The sequence below is a fragment of the Chiloscyllium punctatum genome, chromosome 5 (assembly GCF_047496795.1).
Source record: "Chiloscyllium punctatum isolate Juve2018m chromosome 5, sChiPun1.3, whole genome shotgun sequence".
Taxonomy (NCBI): Eukaryota; Metazoa; Chordata; class Chondrichthyes; order Orectolobiformes; family Hemiscylliidae; genus Chiloscyllium; species Chiloscyllium punctatum.
This window is the reverse complement of record NC_092743.1, coordinates 96,359,601-96,375,423: the sequence shown is the minus strand read 5'-3', so window position 1 is coordinate 96,375,423 and position 15,823 is coordinate 96,359,601. Positions and strand designations below refer to the sequence as shown.

Below are 15,823 nucleotides of genomic sequence, written 5' to 3'. Positions count from 1 at the left end.
CCAATCCAGGTGACTTATCCACCTTCAGACCTTTCAGCTTCACCAGTACCTTCTCCTTAGTGATGGCCACTACACTTAACTCTGCCCGCAACTCTGATAAAATTCTGCAAGGCTGCTGGTGTCCTCCACCATGAAAGCTGATACAAAGTGCTATTGTGTTCATCGACCATTTATTTGTTCCCCACTGCTAGTTCTTCAGCCTCACTTTCCAACTGTACAATGTCCTGCCTTGCTTTTCTCTTATCTTTTATATAAAAAACTCTTGTAATCGCCTTTTGCATTACTAGCGGGCTTACCCTCATATTTCATTTTCTCTCCACTTATTGTGTTTTTTTTTAGTTATCTTCCATTGGTTTTTAAAGGTTTTCCAATCATCAAGCTTACTACTAATCTTCACCACATTGTATATTTTTTCTTGTGCTTTTATACTGCCCCCAACGTTCTTTGTCAACAATGGTTGCCTTATCCTCCCTTTAGTTTCTTCTTCCTTGGGATGAATTTCTACTGTGCCTCCAAACATTACATCTGCCATGCTGTTCTACCATTTTCTTTGCTAAACTTCCCCTCCAAACAACTCTGGCCAGTTCCTTCCTCATGTTTTTGTAGTTACCTTTACTGAATTGTAATACTCTGATTGCAACTTCTCTCTCTCAAGCTGCAAGGTGAATTCTATCATAACTGTGGTTGCTCCCATGAATCCTTTCACCTTAAGCTACCTAATCAGGTCTGCCTCATTACACATCATCAAAACCAGGATTGCCAGTTCCTAATTGGGGTCTACCACAGGCTGCACCAAAATACCACCTTGCAGACATTCCATGAATTCCTTTTCTTGGGACTGACAGTAACCTGATTTTCCCAGTCAGCTTGTGATTTGAAGTTTCCCATGATTATTGCAGTAGTGCCCAGACATGAAGGGATTCTCTTAATAAGAGGTTGAGTAGGTTGGGCTTGTATTCATTTCAGTTTAGAGGATTGAGAGTCATTGTTATTGAAACATAGAATATTCTGAGGGGACATACCTGCTTAGATGCAATGAAAATGTTTCCACTTGTGGGAAAGTGTAGGATCAGAGGGCACAATCTCAGAATAAGGAGCTGGCCATATAGGACAGATGAGGAGGAATTTCTTCTCTCAGGGTAGTGAAACTCGTTAAAGCAAAGGGTTGTTGAGACTTGGTCATTAAGTACACTCAAGGCTGAGATAAATTGAATTTTAGTCAGTAACGCTATCAAGGGTTATAGGGAAAAGGTAGGGAGGTAAATTTGAGGATTGTCAGATCAGCCGTGATCTCATTGAATGACAGAGAATATTCAATGAGCTGAATGGCTTACTTCTGCTTTGAACTTCTCATCTGCCCAAGATGTATTCAGGGATAATAAAACAAAGAACTGGGAATAGTGGAAAGCTGAAACAAAAACAGAAATTTCTGGAGAAACTCAGAAGGATTCTCAAGAAGCGTCATTGGGCTCTGAATGTTAACTCTGTTTAGCTGCTGTCAGCTGCTGTCAGACCTGCTGAGTTTCTCCAGCAATTTCTATTATGTTCAGGTGATGGATAAAACTGAAGATAACATGAACTGATAAGAGGCTTTACAATGGGCTGTTGTGAGAATAGAATTATACTGAGTTATTCAAGTCTGCTAAGAACCAAGATTGTAGAAAATCAGTGACTGGTGTCTCTACCAAACAAGGTCAAACATTCAAGATTAGTCACATGCAAGAATAATTCCAAATAGGGCAAAAATGTGGCACAGAGACCTATGTATAAAGCAGTCCATAAAATTCTAGATTTTCAGCAGGACTTTGAAGAATAACTTTGCAGGAGCCCTGAAATGAGGAGGCATGGTGAAGATGTCAAGAAAAATTCCAGCCTGGCCAGCTGCCAACTCTCCTGGATAGTAACATTTGGAGTTAGTTACAGAACCCTATTATTATGGGTGGCATGGTGGCTCACAGCTCCAGGGTCCCAGATTCGATTCCAGCCTTGGGTGACTGTGTGTGTGGAGTTTGCACATTCTCCCAGTGTCTGTGTGGGTTTCGTCGGGGTGCTCCAGTTTCCTCCCTCAGTCCAAAGATGTGCAGGTCAGGTGAATTGGCCATGCTAAATTGCCCATAGTGTTATGTGCATTAGTCAGACAGAAATGGGTCTGGGTGGGGTTACTCTTCGGAGGGTCGGGTGGACTGATTGGACCGAAGGGCCTGTTTCTGCACTGTAGGGAATCTAATCTAATCTAATCAAACCCACGGAAGTGAAAGACAGTGATTGAGCTGTAAGTGTTAGCACTGGCTTTATTCCTGATGAAGGGCTTTTGCCCGAAACGTCGATTTCGCTGCTCCTTGGATGCTGCCTGAACTGCTGTGCTCTTCCAGCACCACTAATCCAGAATCTTGGTCTATATAGTTATTGTTGTGTCTCAGAGACGGGCAACATTGGGATATCTGGTAGAGCGATTAAATTGAGATTTACGCCCACAACTCTGAATAATTCAGAAGTCAAGACTAGCATAGGTTTGCAGGGTGAGATTTTATCAAAAAGATCGACATAAACCAGTTGGGCCATTATCCTACTTGTAAGTAACATGCAATTCTTTTGTTGGAGGATCTGAGCTACAGGGAGAGGCTGAACAGGCTGGGGCTGTTTTCCCTGGAGCGTCAGAGGTTGAGGGGTGACCTTATAGAGGTTTACAAAATTATGAGGGGCATGGATAGGATAAATTGACAAAGTCTTTTCCCTGGGGTCGGGGAGTCCAGAACTAGAGGGTATAGGTTTAGGGTGAGAGGGCAAAGATATAAGAGGCCTAAGGGGCAGCTTTTTCACGCAGAAGGTAGTACGTGTATGGAATGAGCTGCCAGAGGATGTGGTGGAGGCTGGTACAATTGCAACATTTAAGAGGCATTTGGATGGGTATATGAATAGGAAGGGTTTGGAGGGATATGGGCCGAGTTCTGGTAGGTGGGGCTAGATTGGGTTGGGACATCTATTTAGCATGGACAGGTTGGACAGAAGGGTCTGTTTCCATGCTGTACATTTCTATGACTCTATGAGTTATAAACAAAGGCTAGATAGGCTGTGCCTTTTTTCACAGGAGTGTAGGAGGTTGAGAGGTGCCGTGATAGAAGTTGATAGGGTGCTATTGAGACCACATTTGGAGTATTGAGAGCAGCTTTGCTCCACTTTTTTAAGAAAAGATTCAATTTCATTGGAAACAGTACAGAGAACATTTGCTATGATGATCCCTGGTACAGAGGGAGTGCGAAGGCTAAACAGTTTGGGATTCTATTTATTGGAGGTTAGAAGAATAGGAGGTGATCTCATTGAAACATATAGGATTCTTAAGGGGCTTGACATGGTAAATGCTGATAGGATGTTACCCCTCATTGGAGTGTTTAAGGCACAGGTCAGAGGGTATAGTCTCAGAATAAGTGGTGACTAAGGCTAAAACTAAGATAAAGAGGAATTTCTTCTTACAAAGGGTTGTAAGTCTCTGGAACTCTTTGACACAGAGAGTTGTGAGGGAGCATCCTTTTGTATGTTCAAAGCTGAGATAGATAGATTGTTGACCAATAGGGGAATCAAAGGTTATGGGGGAAAGGCAGGAAAGTGGATGTAAGGAATGTCAGAGCAGCCATGATCATATTGAGTGGCAGACAGGTTCAGGGGGCCAAATGCCTACTCCTTTTCTTATTTCTGCAGGCCTAATTTAAAATGATATTTGGAATTTGATTTTCAGTAGTTAGTAGGGACAGGAAATGTCTGTAATGGGAGTAATATCCTTCCTCATTTTTTCTTCTAGTTCTTGGGGTTGACAATTATCTATTTTCATCATGGTTTATTGAGTTGGGTATGGTCAATGTCCAAGATACAATTTCTGGCGTGAGTGCAGTGGATTGGATAAATGACTGTCATCTAAATCAGTTTACAGTCCTGAGCCTCATTAAAGTGAACAAATAATTCCATTCCTGTGAAAAGGAAATATAACACCTTTAATACATAGTTTCTCAATAAAACATTTGATTTGGCTTGCACTGTAACAATTATCAGGCCCCAAGCAGCAGCTCAGGTGCACAGTAGAGGAAGTATACGTGATCAACTAGGAGAAAGTGAGGACTGCAGATGCTGGAGTACCAGAGTTGAAATATGTGGTGCTGGAAAAACACAGCAGGCCAGGCAGCATCCGAGGAGCAGGAGAATCGACATTTCGGGCATAAGCCCTTCTTCAGGAAGTATACGTGATAACAGTCTCAGGCAAAAAGATTCTCCTTAAGCAAAAGGGAAGCCAGTTAATGGAGACTATATAGATGGAACTGAGGAATAGTAAAGGATCTAAAACTGCAACAGGTGTTATGTACAGACCCCCAGGAGCAGTTCTGAAGTGCTAGATTGTATAAATGACATCACCAACCCAAGAAAACATAAACACATAAATAAAAAGTGGGCCACACCACTAGTGCTTCACCGGAGGCTCACTGATCATGTTACTTAGTATGGTGATGAAATGTCTGAAAACAAACCTTCCAGTTCAGCGAGCAAACTTACATCCATAAATGCAGAAATTAGCAAATGTATAGGAAAGTCAGAGTAGTATTGATGAAGGACTTTGACTTTGACATAGATTGGGACAGGCAGACAAGCACCTGTCGGAAAGTTAAAAATCACACAACACCAGATAATAATTCAACAGGTTTACTTGGAAGCACTAGCTTTTTGAGCATTTTGAGCATTGCTCTTTCATCAGGTGGACAACCACCCAATGAAGGAGCAGCACTCCGATAGCTAGTGCTTCCAAATACACCTGATGGACTATAACCTGATGTTGTGTGATTGTCAACTTTGCCCATCCCAGTCCAACACTGGCACTTCCATATCATTACTATGTTGAAAACATAGTGAATTTCTGGAATGAGTCAGGGATAGTTTCTTACAGTCTGGATATGTCCTGGATGCAACAAGGCGACAAGCAATATTGGATATATTAATGAAAAGTGAGTGATTAGTAACCTAATTATGTGTGAACATTTGTCAAATGGTGATCATAACCTGATCATGTTCATTTCAATGTTGAAAAACTAAAAACATGAATCAGCGATTAGCATTTTAGATGTAGGTATGGTTGTTTAATGAGATGAAACAAAGATTTTTCACAGTAAACTGGGAAAATCTGCTACTAGGTACAACTGGAAAACAGTGGAGAATGTTTAAAGAAACATTTAACACAATACAAAACTAGTTTATACCCCTGAGAGGGAAAAATCCAAATTCAGGAAAAAAAAGCCATTGACAACTGAAGAGAGAAGGGACAGCATAAAACTAAAAGAAAGGGTTTACAAAATGCTTACAAAAAATAGCAAAGGTCCTGCTGAATAAGAAAGATACAAAGACCAGCAAAGGGCCACAAATCAACTTATGAGTGCTCCTAAAAGAGATTATGAAAGGAAACTTGCCACGAATATCAAAATCAATAAGAAATGCTCTCATTACATGTAGAGAAAGTGGGTGGCAAGAGTAATGTTGGCCCACTAAAGACTGTACATATGGAGATTGTCAATGATAATAGGGAAATGGCACACATGTTGAATAATTAATTGTTCAGTATTTACAACAGAAAAGAAAAGCTCATAGGAAGTTCTGGGGAAATTAATACTGGATTGAGAGGACTGAATAAAATTAATGTATATAAAACATTAGTTATGAGGAAATTAATGGAATTCAAGAGGATAAATCCCCAGGATCAGACAATATCCATACATAAGAACATGGAGCAGGAATAGGCCATCTGGCCCTTCGAGCCTGCTCTGCTATTCAGTAAGATCATGGCTGATCTTTTCATGGACTCAGCTCCACTTATCCACACTCTCACCATACCCCTGAATTCCTTTACTGTTAAAAACATTATCTTAGCTTTAAAAAATCCAATGAAGAAGCATCAACTACTTCACTGGGCATGGAATTTCACAGATTCACAATCCTCTGGGTGAAAAAGTTCCTTCTCAGTTTGGTTCTAAATCTGCTCCTCCTAATTTTGAAACGATGCCCTCTTGTCCTACTTTCACCCGCCAGTGGAACCATCCCCTCTACTTCTATCTTATCTATTCTCTTCATAACTTTATATGTTTCTATAAGATTCCCTTCCCATTTTTCTAAATTCCAATGAATATAATCTCAGTCTACTCAGTCTCTCCTCATAAATCAACCCCCTCAACTCTAGAATCAACCTAGTGAACCTCCTCTACACCCTTCTAGTGCCAGTATATCATTTCTCAAGGAAGGCGACCAAAACTGCATGAAGGACTGCAGTTGTGGCCCACCACCCTAGACAGCTGCAACATAACCTCCCTCTTTTAAACCCAATCCCTTTAGCAATGAAGGAGAAAATTCCATTTGCATTCTTAATTACCTGTTGTACCTGCAGACCAACCTTCTGTGAGTCATGCACAAGGACAGCCAGGTCCCTCTGCATTGCAGCATGCTGCAATTTTTTACTATTCAGATAATAGCCCTTTTTACTGTTATTCAAACCAAAATGGATGACTTCATATTTATTAACATTGTATTCCATCTGTCAGAATATTAAAGAAAGTAGGGAAGCACATTGTGAACATCCTAACTATAATCTCTCAGAGTTCTCTGAATACAGGAGTTGTCCTTCTGGATTGGAAAATTACATGTCACTCTGATTTTTAAGAACGGCAAAAGAGGAAAACCAGGTATTACAGACCAGTTAGTCTAATATCTGTGGTGGGAAAGTCATGGCAAGTTTCCTTTCATAATCTCTTTTAGTAGCACTCATAAGCTGATTTGTGGCCATCTGCTGGTCTTTGTATCTTTCTTATTCAGCAGGATCTTTGCTTTTTTTTTGTAAGCATTTTGTAAACCCTTCCTTTTAGTTTTATGCTGTCCCTTATCTCTTCAGTTGCCAATGGCTTTTTTTTTCCGAATAAAGGATTGGGTAACTGAATACCTTGAAAATCTTCAGTTAATGAAGGAGTGCCAGTGTGGATTCATGACAGTAGATCATGCCTCATTGAATTATTTTGAATGGGTGACTGAAGTACTGGACAGGGAAATGTCTATGGATGTTTTTATTTGGATTTCCAGAAGATATCTGATAACATCCCATATAAGAGACTGTTAACTAAGATAGAAGCACACAGAATTCAGAACTGACATGGCTGGAAAATTGAGTAGCAGGTGACGGAACGTAGGTACTCAAATTGGCAAGATTGCCTGGGGTGTCCCACTGGGAACTATGTGTTGTGAGGAAAATCACCAGCCTCAGAGTCGAGGTTCAACGACAGCGTATATTGAACAAGGAAATACCGGAGCTCCGGGGAGAGAAAGACACCAACAGCACAGTGGTTAGCTGCGATTCTTCTCTCAACCCGGAACACATGTCAAGATACTTTTCTACATTTTGTCAGCGATGAGGTTATTGTCTTTGTAACATAGTTTGTTCATTGTAAACATTGCATAATCGTTGACAGTTTCGATGCAGTCATTGTCAGTTCCAGCCCAGCCTTTGTTAATTTCAGCACGGTCGTTGTCAGTTTTAGCGCAGATCTGGTCAATTTCAGCATTTGTGCGGAAGTCCATTACTGTAGTAATGAGTGTTAATCACTCTTAGGACCCTGAGAAGGACAATTACTGCAGCCCTGGCTATTAGCACTTTGCATTGAGTCCGTATCAAAGTTAGCATTTCTATCAAAGGTGTTGGCTGGACCCAGACATTTCAGCCGGCCGTATACGCTACTCATGTGTATTCTCTCCCCCACCCACTTTAAACTAATGAACTGGGTTGTGAATGCATTGTGCTGGCATTCTGGTGGCCCCAGGCAGTATCTGTGTTTTCTCTGCTGTCTCTGTCCATATTGTGGTCCAGCAGCCATCTTGTGTGTCAAGTGGCCAACTTATGGCTCAGTGGCCATCTTGTGTGTCCATGTGCCTAGTGTCACACTGCCCCATGCCATCTCCCATTTCATGAGTTAGGCCCATAATTATTCACATTACTTATTAATGACTTAGATAATGGCATAGAAAGTCATATATCCATATATGCTGATGACACAAACAGGCAGCATTACAGGCAGTATTAATAATAACATAAAATTACAAAGGGGTATTGATAGATTAAGTGAATGGGCAAAACTGTGGTTGATAAAGTTCAATGTACAAACAATGTAAGCAAGTGTGATGTTATTATTTTGAACCAAGAAAATATACATCAGGATACTTTCTACATGGTGTTAAGTTAAATCTAGTGGATGTCAAAAGGAACTTGAGGGGGCTCAAGTGCATAGATCTTTAAAATTTCAGGAAAAGGCACAGAATCTATTCAAGAAAGCAAATGGTTGCTGACCTTGATATCTAGAGTACTACAATACAAGAATGCAGACATTATGCTGCATTTATACAAAACCTTGTCAGACCCCACTTGGAGTACTGTGGTTGGATCTGCGCACCACATCCTAGAAAAGATATATTGGTCTTGGAGAGGGTATAATGCAGGTTTACAAGAATGATGCCTGAACTTCAGGGATTCAGCTTTGAGGAGAAATTATGCAAATTAGGCCTATTTACTCTAGAATTTAACATGTTAAGGGGTGATCAAATTGAAGTCTTCAAGATAGAAATAGGAAAAGATAGTGTAGAGAAACTATTTCCACTAGTTGGGGACTTTCGAACTAGACAGCATAGTCTGAGACTTCAGGCCAGCTCATTCAGGAGAGATGTTAGGAATCACTTCTAAACAAAAAGGGTGGGAGATGTTCGGACCTCTGTCCCACAATCTACAGTGGATGCTGGATCTGCTTTTCATTGGAAATCTGAGACAGATAAATTTTGCTCAACAAAATATTAAGGGATATAGGCCAAAGACAAGCCACAAATTAGTCAGCATGTGGCAGAATGGTGGGACAAGCTTGAAGGGCTGAATGGCCTACCCCTGTTCCTAAGTCTTCAGGATTAAAGATGGTTTGACTATGGTTCCATGGTTAGTTAGTACAGGGCACAATCAGCAGAGTCAGCCCCATTCAAGGCAGGTGGTCCTTAAAGGGTTTCTTTGGTTTTCTTTGAAGAATATGCACTTCCTCCAATATTCTCGACAATTTCCAGCAGAGGTCCTGTGCATAAGCCTTCCTGAATAAAGTATTTCTATTTGGCCCATCTCTGACCTCTCTAGGATTCTTTAAGAGTGACTCAAAAGTGTTTCTGTAGTCCTCCAAGGAGTTCCACATCGTGACACAAGTGTACAGCAAGTGGCAATATGACAGCAAACACGCATTGAACTTGCAACATAACAATTGACACAAAATGAATTAACAAGCCAGAATCACCTGCTCTGATCTTTCAGGAAGTTGACGAAATAAACGCCCTGAATAAATAGCCACTGCTCAGACTGTAAAACTCATTCCTGATGAAGGGCTCATGCCCGAAACGTCGATTCTCCTGCTCCTCGGATGCTGCCTTCTCCAGTCCTCCCTTTCTTCGACATAAAGGCAATGGCAAACACTGAGACTCCCAGGTAAAAAAATATGATAGTGCTATTCGTTAATAATTTGAATGCCTAACAACGATGCACAGTGCAAAATCCATGTATGTTTATATTGCCACCTCGGATCGTCTATTTGAGACAAATTTCCAGAATGCTACCTCGACTCTGCCATGTCATATTGCATTGCATCACCGGAATGGGCGATTTAGAGTAAATAAGTTGCAGAATATTGCTACCTTTATATTGGAATCTCAATTCGGTGATTCTGTCCTGAAAAATGTTTCCAAATGGCTTTACTGACTGGTATTACCCCTTTTGTTAAAAAAAAATCGCACTTCGAGTTTCTTTCCCTGATTCTTGGGCATCTGGCAGCACTGAAGAGGTGCTCCCGGTGTCCAACATCCTTGGGTAGGGAGATCACTGAATCCAGTCCCTGCAGTGGGTTCAGTCCCGAACCATCGGGAGAAGCTGAGCGCATCGTTTCCTAAAGCTAACTATCGTGATACCAACTAACAACAAGCGCCTTCAAAGACTCCACCAGTGGAGTTGAGGGTGAGATGAGAGAACGAATTTCGATGACATGAGGGGGTCCAACAATTGCTGATTTCCCCCTCCCTGTGCGACACCGAAAAGTTCGTCCAGAACTTTGGGGGCAAAAGCCGAAGAGCCACGCAGTGTCCGAGCTACTGCGCAGGCGCAGCGGCAGTGTCAAATCCCGCCCACTCACTGTGGGCTGCGGGGGAGGGTGACCAAATGGGGCGGGGTTGTGCGCGCGGACGCTGGGGTTTGCCCCGCCCCTCCCGCTGCCGTCAACACGGATTGGTCAGTGGGTGGGAGGACTCCGCGCGTGCGCACGAGCGGCCGTGGCGATGACAGTTGGCAGGTGGTGGGGGAGGGGAAGTGAGGCCTATAACCCGGACCTGGATCGTGCATCTATGGTACCGGTTTGTAATGATGGATAAAGACCGATGATATCGGAGTGGGGGGGGAGAACGACCAATTACAATGATAAGAATAATGAAGCAGTGATCCTGTGGGGGTCATTTCACGATTTCCTTCTCCGGTGCCGGTTTGTGTTGTTTGTTTCTCTCTCTGTTTATCAGATTTATTTTAAACAGTTTGCCGGACGGCCAGCGCTCCCGCTGCGGCTACTGGTGGCAGCGGCTTCTGCTGCAGGAGGGGGAAGCAATGAGTGGCTCCAGGAAATACATCTCCATCAGCGTGCCCGATAAACCCGACTCCATGTCCCCGCATATCAAGTCGGCGGAGGAGCTGCGGGTGATCGGCTTAAATCTGAGCGACTTCTCCAGGACCGTGCAGTTCCTCATCTGTGTGTCCGGAGTCTTCATCTTCTATCTCATCTATGGATACCTGCAGGCCAGTGTTTCATTTGCATGTTTTGTTTTATTTTTAAAATATGTCCACATACAATAAACGTGCCATCTTTTGAAATTGTTATTGATCACTCCCCATAATTGTAAACGCAGAACGACACAAGAATGCTTTCAGAATTTGTTGCACTCCCTGAAATTAATCTGTTGGGTTTTGCAGGAGCTCATCTTCTCTGTGGAAGGCTTCAAACCGTTCGGTTGGTACCTCACTCTGGTGCAGTTTGCTTTCTACTCCACCTTCGGCCTGATCGAACAGCAGCTCACGCAGGACAAGAGGAGGAGGTAATTTATGGTCGGTGATTGTTTGTTTTCGACGCATGTGGTAATCCCTTTTGCAATTTTATTCAACATTCCCTACCAAGCAATTTGAGTGAGACTTGCTGAGATTTTGAAGGGGAAAAACTTGTTACTCTAACCCTGTGTAATCGTTTACGTGCCGACTCCAAGTATTCAAAGCTAACCATCTCTTCAAATCTAATCTAAAACTCTGGAAGTGGTCCAGTGCGATCAAATGAAATGACCATTTGTTGTGTTCATTAGTAAACATCAGCCACAGTGATGCTTTGAATGTCTTGGGGCAGATCAGAACTGCGCATTCAATATTGATTTACTGTGCAATTTTTTTATTTTACCTAGAGAATGCAAATCCATGGTACCAAGCAAGAGTTTAAGGCGACTACTCCATAATTTAATCTGTAGAGGTCACACTTCTTGGTAATATGCAGTATTGTTTGTCTGTGTTTCTGCAAAAGGGTAAGAGGTTTGTACTGAGGCCAAGAGGTGGAGGCTGGCCTAATGAGGGTCCTAGCTTGTTCTGAACGTGTTTCGCATACTTACTTTGGTAGACAATAGGTGCAGGAGTAGGCCATTCCGCCCTTCGAGCCTGCACCACCATTCAATATGATCATGGCAGATCATCCTTAATCAGTATCCTGTTCCTGCTATATCTCCGTAACCCTTGATTCCACAATCCTTGAGAGCTCTATCCAACTCTCTCTTAAATGAATCCAGAGACTGGGCCTCCACTGCCCTCTGGGGCAGAGCATTCCACACAGCCACCACTCTCTGGGTGAAGACGTTTCTCCTCATCTCTGTCCTAAATGGTCTACCCTGTATTTTCAAGTTGTGTCCTCTGGTTCAGCACTCACCCATCAGCAGAAACATGTTTCCAGCCTCCAGAGTATCCAATCCTTTAATAATCTTATGTCTCAATCAGATCCCCTCTCAGTCTTCTAAATTCAAGGGTATACAAACCCAGTCGTTCCAGTCTTTCAGTGTAAGGTAATCCCGCCATTCCAGGAATTGACCTCATGAACCTACGCTGCACTCCCTCAATTGCCAAAATGTCTTTCCTCAAATTTGGAGACCAGAACTTCACACAGTACTCCAGGTGTGGTCTCACCAGGTCCCTGTACAGCTGCAGAAGAACCTGTTTGCTTCTATACTCAATCCCTCTTGTTATGAAGGCCAGCATGCTAGTAGCCTTCTTCACTACTGCTGTACCTGCATGCTTACCTTCATTGACTGGTATACAAGAACATCCAGATCTCTCTGTACTGTCCCTTTACCTAAATTGATTCCATTTAGGTAGTAATCTGCCTTCCTGTTCTTGCCACAAGTGGATAACCATACATTTATCCACATTAAACTGCATCTGCCATTCATCTGACCACTCACCTAACTTGTCCAGGTCACCCTGTAATCTCCTAACATCCTCATCACGTTTCACCCTGCCACCCAGCTTAGTATCATCAGCAAATTTGCTAACGTTATTGCTAATACCATCTTCTATATCATTAACATATATTGTAAAAAGCTGCGGTCCCAGTACTGATCCCTGCGGTACCCCACTGGTCATTGCCTGCCATTCTGAAATGGAGCCGTTTATCACTACTCTTTGTTTCCTATCAGCCAACCAACTTTCAATCCAAGTTAGTACTTTGCCCCCAATACCATGCGCCCTAATTCTGCTCACTAACCTCCTATGTGGGACTTTATCAAAAGCTTTCTGGAAGTCCAGGTACACTACATCTACTGGATCTTCCTCATCCATCCTCAGAGTTACATCCTCAAAAAATTCCAGAAGATTAGTAAGCATGATTTTCCCTTCATAAATCTATGCTGACTCTGACCTATCCTGTTACTACTATCCAGATGTGTCGTAATTTCATCCTTTATACTAGACTCTTTCCCACCATCTTTCCAGCATCTTTCCCACCACTGAGGTCAGACTAACTGGTCTATAATTTCCTGTTTTCTCTCTCCCACCTTTCTTAAGTGCAAAGCCTGCCATTCAATAAAACAGGGTTTGTTCCAAGGAACGTAGGTAATTTTCCATGCTTCCCATTGCTTAATCCAAGAATGTCTGTCTGCTGGTAGATCTTGGTCTGGAGGATTACTTCATGGAGATGAAAGGTGAATTGAGCAGGTCAGTGTGGAGTGGTGATTGAGGCACAGCAATTACCTTTTAGAACTGGCAGAATTACTTTGGATTACCTTGCTGAAACACTGATTAGTTTGATAATGTCATTGAACTATATTGTAGAATCGAATCTTATGATTCGGAGGCAGTCTAACAAATTTGATTAATATTTTTGAAGGGGTGACCAGGAAATTAGATGAAGGTAGTACAGAAAACATTGGTTACATGGACTTTAGCAAGCCTTTTGACAAGAGACAGCATGGTGGGTTATTGAGTAAGGTTAAATCTCACAGGATCCAGGGAGAGCTGGCCAATTGGATACAAAATTGGTGTGATGGTAGATGACAGAAGGCTGTTTTTCAGACTAGAGGACTGACCAGCAGTGTGCCAGAGGGATCATTGCTGGGTCCGCTATTTTTCATCATTTATATAAACAATTTGTCTGAGAATTTAGGAGTTATGGTAGTAAATTTGGCAATGAAATTAAGATTGGTGGTATGGTGAAAGATGAAAGAGGTTATCTGGGAATGCAGCGAGATCTTGATCAACTGGGCCAGTGAGCTGAGGATTGGCAGATGGGGAGGGGATGGTGTGGTGGTATTATCACTGGACTGTTAATCCAGAGACCCAAGTAATGTTCCAGGGACCTGGGTTTGAAGCCCACTATGGCAGATGTGGAATTTGAATTCAATTTTTAAAGTCTGGAATTAAGAGTATAATGATGACCATGAATCCATTGTCAATTGTTGAAAAAACCCATCTAGTTCACTAATGTCCTTTAGGGAAGGAAACTGTCATCCTTACTTGGCCTGGTCTACATGTGACTCCTGACCCACAGCAATGTGGTTGACTCTTAGCTACCCTCTGGGCAAGTAAGAATAGGCAATAAATTATGGTCTAACTAATGACACCCACATCCTATGAGTGAATTAAAAATGTTGCATTTTAGTAAAGCAAACCAGGGCAGGACTTACACAGTTGATGGTAGTGCCCATAGGACTATTCTAGAACAAAGAGACCTAGGGGTACAGGTTCATAGCTCTGTGAAAATGGAGTCACAGTAGAGAGGACAGTGAAGAAAGCTTTCAGCATGCTAGCACTTGTTGGTCAGAGCATGGAGTTTAGGAGATGGGACATCTTGTGCAACTGTATAAGACATTGGTGAGGCCACATTTGGAGTACTGCATGCAGTTCTGGTTGCCCTGCAATAGAAAGGATATTATTAAACTGGAAAGCGTGCAGAAAATATTTACTAGGATGCCACCTGGACTGGAAAGTTTAGTTATAAGTAGCAGTTAGATAGTCTGGGATGACTGATTTTTTTTTTTCTGCTTTTTGTTCCCCCTGCAGTGTAGGAGCACGAAGGGTGACTTTTGTAGAGATTATATAAAATCATGAGGCATAGATAAGGTAACTAGCAGACAGTTTATCCCCATGATAGGGGAGTCTAAAACTAGAGGGCATTGGTTTAAGGTGAGAGGAGAGAGATACAAAAGGGTCCAGAGGGGTAATATTTTCAGTCTGGTGAGTGTCTGGAACAAGCATCCTGAGGTAGTGGTGGAAGTGAGTACAATTTTGTCATTTAAGAAACATTTAGACAGGTACGTGGAGGGATATGGACCAAATGCAGCTGAAAATGTGTTGCTGGAAAAGCGTAGCAGGTCAGGCAGCATCCAAGGAGCAGGAGAATCGACGTTTCGGGCATGAGCCCTTCAGGAATGAGGAAAGTGTGTCCAGCAGGCTAAGATAAAAGGTAGGGAGGAGGGACTTGGGGGAGGGGCATTGGAAATGCGAAGGAGGTTAAGGTGAGGGTGATAGGCTGGAGTGGGGGTGGGGGTGGAGAGGTTAGGAAGAAGATTGCAGGTTAGGAAGGTGGTGCTGAGTTTAAGGGTTGGGTCTGAGACAAGGTGGGTGGAGGGGAAATGAGGAAACTAGAGAAATCTGAATTCATCCCTTGTGGTTGGAGGGTTCCTAGGCGGAAGCTGAGGCGCTCTTCCTCCAGCTGTCGTGTTGCAATGGTCTGGCGATGGAGGAGTCCAAGGACCTGCATGTCCTTGATGGAGTGGGAGGGGGAGTTGAAGTGTTGAGTCATGGGGTGGTTGGGTTGGTTGGTCCGGGTGTCCCAGAGGTGTTCTCTGAAATGTTCTGCAAGTAGGCGGCCTGTCTCCCCAATATAGAGGAGGCCACATCAGGTGCAGTGGATGCAGTAAACGATGTGTGTGAAGGTGCAGGTGAATTTGTGGCGGATATGGAAGGATCCCTTGGGGCTTGGAGGGAAGTAAGGGGGGAGGTGTGGGCGCAAGTTTTGCATTTCTTGCGGTTGCAGGAGAAAGTGCCAGGAGTGGAGGTTGGATAGGTGGGGGGTGTGGACCTGAAGAGGGAGTCACGAGTGGTCTTTTCGGAATGCTGATAGGGGAGGGAAATATATCCTTGGTGGTGGGGTCTGTTTGGAGATGGCGGAAATGACGATGGATGATACGATGTACATGGAAGTTGGTGGGGTGGTAGGTAAGGACCAGT

At 42.9% G+C, this 15,823-nt stretch overlaps 1 protein-coding gene across 2 annotated transcripts in view; it reads left to right on the top strand.

Moving 5' to 3' along the window:
* Positions 1–9,402: 9,402 nt before the first annotated feature.
* The window catches only part of slc35b3 (solute carrier family 35 member B3), a 46,897-nt gene continuing 40,476 nt past the window's right edge, over positions 9,403–15,823 (top strand). For both annotated transcript variants that reach the window (XM_072570819.1, XM_072570818.1), the window contains exons 1-3: positions 9,403–9,520; positions 10,609–10,867; positions 11,042–11,163. In XM_072570819.1, coding sequence (XP_072426920.1) covers positions 9,456–9,520; positions 10,609–10,867; positions 11,042–11,163 — 446 coding nt within the window. In that variant the 5' untranslated portion in view covers positions 9,403–9,455. The remainder of the gene's footprint in view (positions 9,521–10,608; positions 10,868–11,041; positions 11,164–15,823) is intronic.